This window comes from Danio rerio, chromosome 20, assembly GCF_052040795.2.
Source record: "Danio rerio strain M-AB ecotype USA chromosome 20, GRCz13ab, whole genome shotgun sequence".
NCBI lineage: Eukaryota > Metazoa > Chordata > Actinopteri > Cypriniformes > Danionidae > Danio > Danio rerio.
The window spans coordinates 37617414-37624740 of NC_141040.1; the positions used below are offsets into that span (position 1 = coordinate 37617414).

The following is a 7327-nucleotide window of genomic DNA, read 5'->3' on the forward strand; positions in this document are numbered from 1 at the left end:
CCTGAACACCACATGATAATTACAGGCAGGTGTGTTTGATATGGGTAGCAACTGAAATCTGCAGGAAGGTAGATATCCAGGAACAGGATTGAGCACCACTGCTGTATACCATGGGGGTCAAACTCCAAGTTCCTGGAGAACTGCATCGCAGCAGAGTTTAGTACCCACCCTGCTTCAACATTACCTGTAGATTTCTAACAAGTCTTAATTAGTTTGATCAGGTGTGTTTAATTAGAGCTACAGCTTAAAGTCCCGGTCACACTGCACTTTTCTCCCTATAGACTTCCATTCATACTCATGTGAGTACTGCAGACCTGGAATGATAGCTCATGGGACAAATTTCATAATTCGCAGCATTGGAAAGTTCAAGCTTGGAGAACGCTGACATGCGAAATCACATCATGTGATTGCTTGATACCAATCAAAGATCAAAACATGACCTCTCTGGCTTGCTTTTTCAATCTCTAATTATTTTGTTTAATTCCACTACTCGCTTTGTTTAATTCCACTTCGCAGTGCAGTATGACAGAATTTTGCTTGCTCAAATGTTAGTGTGACTGCAGCCTTACTGTGCAGACCTGTAATATGCAAGACAATATTTATATCTGCTGATTTCTTAATTTTGTTATACTTTTTCTGTTATTTATTTGTTTCGTGCCAAAACAATAAAATAAATTTGTCTGAAAAATGTTATGCCTTCTATTTTTAAATAACAGCTAAGACTACTGATTAATTTTAGTAACACTACAATAACTATATATGGCATACTATTAATGTGTATGCAGTATAATGCTGTGATTTGTAACACTACAATACAGTAATTAACTGTACACAGTTTCCAGTTAGTTACCACTGCTGCTCTATTACAGTAAATAACTGGCAACACTGTTGCCAGCTACTCCCTGTATCGGTTCAGTTACAGTAAATAACTCCCTGTATTGGTTCAGTTACAGTAAATAACTGGCAACACTGTTGCCAGCTACTCCCTGTATCGGTTCAGTTACAGTAAATAACTGGCAACACTGTTGCCAGCTACTCCCTGTATTGGTTCAGTTACAGTAAATAACTGGCAACACTGTTGCCAGCCACTCACTGTAATGGTTCAGTTACAGTAATTAACTGGCAACACTGTTGCCAGTTACTTACTGTAACCAAACTTTTACAGTGCGTGGCTGGCAACAGTGTTGCCAGTGTTCTACTGTAAAAAACCCTGGTAAGGTCTAACAGTGTAGTTTTGGCACAATGGCGGTGTGTGCCCTTCCAGCCATAACACAGTACTTACACTCTTTCATTCACACATACACGCACACTCATACTCTACAGGCAATGTAGTTTATTTAATTCACCTATACCATGTTTTTGGACTGTGGGAAAAACCGGACTCGAACCAGCGACCTTCTTGCTGTGAAACAACAGTGTTAATGACTGAGCCCCCATGCCACCCATATATGCACTGTATTTTAGTTATGCCATGCTAGTAGAACCATGTTTTAGTAAATTAATTGTAAAATTGGCCAAAATCAGAGAACAACAATAACTTCAGCACAAATAAAAATGGCAGCAAAAATTTCTGAAGGTCACAGCAGTCAGAAGTGAGTATGAAGAGCCCAGTAGGGCTGGGGGTCGATTATAAAAAGAACTGATTCCTCAATTTTAAGGCGTTGAAAATTGAGAGTCAATGCCAATGTGTGGAACTGGTTTGATTCAGGGGAATCGACTCCTCTTTTTGATTTAAAAGAACTAATGAGTCATTTGACTCTTTGTAATAGTGATCAGATCCATTACCGCAAACAGATTCAGTATAACTTGATTAAGATAACCAAATCTGTGATACACTTAAACCATTGTGTTTTTTTCTTAAAGTTGGCTATGGTATGTCACACTGTAATAATATCCAAATAACGAAGAATGCTGATTATTACATTTCATTGTTCATTGGTTTGAGTTACTAGTGTTTCCTTAAGTTTTTTACTTAATTTATACCTAATTTTTAACTTAATAAGCACATTGACATTGATGGATAAATGGTGTGTTAATTACAGCCCACAACAAGGTTTTGAGCTGCACTTTGAATTCCTAAAAGATAATATTATTCCACTTTAAATTAAAATGTGCTTTATTTTTCTTTTGAAAAACCTGCCATTGCTATAATATGCCCAGGCTCTTGCTTGAATGATTTCAGCACATCTGAACACAAGACATCACTACAGTCTCTCACACTGCTCAGATACTAGTGGGTCTCTAAGCCATAATTTTGTTGTCAAGGATTTGCAAGAGGTTTTCAACCAGGTATCTAAAAATGTTCTCAAGTTTTTTTTTGTTTTTTTTTTTTGTTGCATGAACCCAGATCTTTCTTACGCATAAATCAGGAGAGAGAGGTACAGTATAACCTGCATGGATTATTCTGCAAATATCGCATTGAAATTTGACTGTGCTTGAGAATATAAATACCTTTCAAATAGGTAGTAGTGACCTTGAAATTCAGAAAATTTAGTTCATCTAGAGCTGTTCAACTGAATGTTAGACCTCCAACAATTATGAAAAACAGTAATCAAGATAAAATGATTTTTGCATCATATCCTGCCCCCTTTCAGCAGTCCGCATTCGTTCCCCCGCAAATCCTGGGTTCATGTGGAAATCAGTAAAAAAAAAAAAAGTAGCATGGCTTGATTTATTAAAATGCATTAGATTTAAGCATTTTAAAGTGTGTTTCAGCATGCACGCAGTCTTAGAGATGGAGCAGAACATGTAATATTCTTTAACTTAATAGGCATGAACCTAAAGTGCCAAATACATGCTAAATATTTAGTTTGTTATGTAATAAATAAACCTAAAGAGTTGAGAATAAAAATTCATGTGTAACATCAAATCCGATCCGTGCAGCTCTTAAAGTGACAGAATTCTATATTCCTGCTGCAACTGTGCTTTTTATAAATCCAACAACAAAAGATAAGAACAAACTCATTCACTGCTCTTGACTGAAGAATTGAGTCCTACGTTTAAGGCAGTTTCATTTGCATTTTTTTATACGATTGTATTTTTATTTACTTTTTCAATCATTTTGGGGATGTTGTGTTTGTTTTTACTTTGTTTGTTTTAGTTGCCAATTCTGATGATGTTGAAAAAGTTCACGAGCTCTGAAAAGTGATAAGTTTATGTGTAACAGCAACCATATTTAGAGAAAAATATATTATATATAATACATCATAAAACACGGTGCCTCACAGCAAGAAGGTCCCGGCTGGGCTGGGCTGGGTCAGTTGGCATGTTTGTGTGGGTTTGCATGTTCTGCCTGAAAGTGGGTTTCCTCTGAGTCCTCTGGTTTCCCCCAGAGTCCAAAGACATGCACTACAGGTAAAGTGAATAAACTACATTGTCAGTAAAAGTGTGTGTGAATGAGTGTGTATGGGTGTTTCCCATAACTGAATCATTGGCGTTTATTCCGCTGTGGCGACCTCTGAAATGGAGACTAAGCTGAAGGAAACTGAATGAATGAATTTAAAACATGGTTATTATACTTAATCCTTGTAAATCAATCATGGTTTTGCTACACTAATTACTCCACATCCCAAATCTCCTCCTGTCAATATCAAATCTTTTCTTGAGCCAAATCTGTTTACTGTAACAACCAATCAATATGTAATTACTACATTTAAAACATTATTGGTCAACTTCAGAAGACCTTCAAGGTCACGGAGCATCTTTGGGAGTCTGTGAGCTCTTTAAAATTTGTAAAATGCTTTATTCCAGCAATAAAAGAGCAGAGCTTGAGATTTGTGGTCTGAAGGAAAAGCATTGTTAAAGAGAGTTCAGGTATGTGATGGTCAGTGTCTCAGAGGAATTATAAAAATCATCAAGCTGCATTAAACACTCAGCTAATCTTCAGAATCCTCAGTGCAATGCAGAAATTAAAAATAGGGTCTTTTAGTGGTTTAAAAGTGTAAACCAAATATTTTCCTATTTTTTCCCTCAGTATTTGTTATGGATTTTAAACTTACTATGAATGCTTGAAAACATTACATGCTGTTAATGTTATTTATTTTCCTAAATAAATTGCATACATAATGTAAATTACATTTTCAACCCCTCTTATTTGTCAATATAACAATATGTACATTTTATAAAATACAAACTAAAATACTGCACAGCACACTAGACCCAAACATACAGAACAAATATTTTGTGCATGATTAAAATGATAAACACCATAATTATGTATGGCTACTAGTTTTTTTTTTTTTTTTTTTTGCTCAGAGATAAATATAATTTTAATAAATAAAGGCTTTGATTATTTCTATCCTCTTTATACCCTCTATGAAAAGGTTTAATTTTCTTAAGTACCCTGCCCTGGAGACAGCTTTTGTTTACAGGAGCTATAAATCTCTACATCGCATAACGTCTCCCTTTATTAAGATGCACGAGGGATTTCTGAAGACATCAAAAACTGAGACAAAGAGAAATGAGCGGCAAAGCAGAGATTAAAAAAAGAGAGATGAACAGAGTGAAGTAACAGATGTGTATTAATTGTAGGTGTTTTGTATTTTTATTGTTTAATCATAATTTTATGTGTTAATAAAAGCAACAGCGGACAGAAATGTTAAGAGAGAAACACATTTTGTTCAAAAATAGGTCATAGGTTTAAAATAATCCAATTTTTCAACAGTGTGTCTTTACAGTAAATGACATTGACCAGAGTTTAGTGCCCTCTGCTGACCAAAATCAGACATTCTTTCTTTCAAAGAAATGACATCAACCCCAAATTGCCAAGGTTTCTAAGGTATGTGTAAGATTTTTTATTTACTTTTTTTGCTTGTTTTTTAGGACAACAGTATCTCCAGCAGAAAATATCTCCAAAGGTGCCCTTTTAAATCGTAAAGAAATCTGTGTTTTTGAAACTAATGAAGACAGCAGAAGTCAATGATTCATTGACATGTTTACTGTTGTATAATATTATAAATGTTTCCCAAAATAAAATATATTATCTTCAAAGGGGAAAAAAGCTTTTGTTTTTTACCCAGACATTTAAAAAATATATATTTTAAAGCAGTGAGCACAATACGATGATATTTTTATGCAAGGTTATCATGTCATCAGAATCTTTAATCAGAATGCTTAAATTATTGTAAAGAAAAGATTAATGAGATTTGATAACTTGAATCTATTTATTTATAATAACTATTAATTTTAATATTCCTTATTTTCACATCCTAATGTTGACAGGTATGATACAATATAAATAAAATAAACAACGCATAAAATGAATGTCAGGTGTTAAGTTCTTTATCATTGATTTACTGGGATGATTTTAATTTAAGTAAATAAAGTTATTTTACTTATTAAACCGACACTTTATACAATTGGATGGGGGCATCTCTAATAAAACACTCAAATAAAAAAAATAGAAAATTGACTGAATATATTAAATAATTAATTTATAAATATATAGATAAACTTCACCTAAGTAAATTTGTAAGGGGAAATCCATAAAAAAGTAATTGAAATATAAATGAATGGAGAGAATACCCAATTAAATGTTAACTGAATTTAGTTAAGTTAATTAGTTAAAATAATAATGTGTAATAAGTAAAGAAAGTTAATAATTGAACAAACTAAACACATTTCTTTATATATCTTTTTTATACCTAGTGTATATTTTTATTGTCTGGTCTGTAATTACAGAACATTATAAAATTGATTAAATAAATTGAGGTTTAGTGTAAACATTTGTGGCTTATGCCACCCTAAGCACTGATCTTTACACTGCTAATAATATGTCATAACCTGCAGTGTTACCTGGATAAGCCTCGTCAGAATCCAGGTCATTGCCGATGCTGCTGATGCTGGTGGTGTCCAGAGAGTGAATGCTCAGAGACGTGAGTTGACTGCGCAGACGCTCAATATCACTGTCTTTACTGTCCAGAGACATCTGCATCTCCAGACGCACCTGAGACTCCTCTGCTATCATCTGCACACACAACAACACAATTTTCTGAAAAGATTCAGACATTTATGGATTGTATGAAATGCTAGAAAAAAGGAATCAATGTATCTTTTTATTTTTTAAGTAATCAATACAATATTGACACATGAGAGCTGTGGATTATTTTTTTCTATATTATTATTTTTTTACAGTAAGTGTGTTTTCTAAGAGCATGTGGGGGAATCCACTGTATAACTAGACAACATATAATAATAATAATAATAATAATAATAATAATAATAATAATAATAATAATAATAATAATAATAATAATAATAATTACAATTGATAGATTTTTCTATAGAGTTTGACACTGTATGTTTACATTTATTCATTTAGCAGATGCTTTTATCCATAGTGACTTACAATTAATCATAAAAGAACTGCTTGAATTAACCAGAGCAGGAATATAAAGATGCCATGATATATCAATTTACTTTAGCTGTTTTTGCTTTGAAAGAGACACATAAGGACTGACAGGTGCCTTTTTGTAAAGTGTGGCATTATGTGGCTGTGACTGAGTGTGGAATCATGGAAGTTGCTATCTTCAATACATCTCTTTACTTCATTACATTAAGTCAGAAAAACATAAGACTGTTGTTGTGTTTATAAATATATATTAATAAATATGGGCCCTGCTGCGTTTCATATTATGACCGCCTATATTTATGCATCTAAAACACAAAGGCAGGTTCTGTGTTAAGGTACTCAAGAGTGCCACTAAAGTCTATATTCGCATAATTGAATCGAGATTCAAATCGCATCACATTGACAGCTTGTGATTCAGAATCAGATCTGAATCAATATCAAGCCCTAATGATATGTACAACGAAGGATTTAAAAAAAAAAGATGTTACATTTATTTAGTGTCACTTACAGCCTGCATGTTGTTGATTTCTCTCTGGTATTTGATGATGGAGTGGTTAAGCTTTTCTTTCTCCGTGTGGAACTGCAGCTGGAGTTGCCTGATCTCCTTCTCCTTCCTGCGGATGTCTGTGTTGTTGATTTGCTGTGGCCTGCCGTCCGTCTTCTTCATGACCTCCGCCAGCTTGTTTATAGCCTACAATACAGACATCTGATATTAGAATTCAGCCGAGACATGAAAAAAAACAGCTATTTTAAGCTATGATGTAATCAACAGTTACAAAGCTGTGATAAAAAATTCAAAATGCACCTGAATCTTGAGTGTTTTCTCCACCTGTATCTGCTTCTCATACGACACTGTGAGAGATTTCATCTGTTTCTCTTCTTCTTTGATCTTCTCCAGCTCTGTTTATTAAATGTTAAAGCATGGTAAATGAACATTGTACCATCACTCTATTTATATTATTATAGAAGTCAGCTCAC

General features: G+C 33.8%; 1 protein-coding gene across 1 annotated transcript in view; it reads right to left on the reverse strand.

Moving 5' to 3' along the window:
- The window catches only part of LOC137488592 (rho-associated protein kinase 2-like), a 57005-nt gene that overhangs the window by 21280 nt on the left and 28398 nt on the right, over positions 1 to 7327 (reverse strand). The window contains exons 3-5 of the mRNA XM_087298435.1: positions 7155 to 7249; positions 6858 to 7040; positions 5794 to 5965 (exon numbers count right to left, since the gene is read on the reverse strand). Of these exons, the coding sequence (XP_087154561.1) occupies positions 5794 to 5965; positions 6858 to 7040; positions 7155 to 7217 (418 nt within the window). The 5' untranslated portion in view covers positions 7218 to 7249. The remainder of the gene's footprint in view (positions 1 to 5793; positions 5966 to 6857; positions 7041 to 7154; positions 7250 to 7327) is intronic.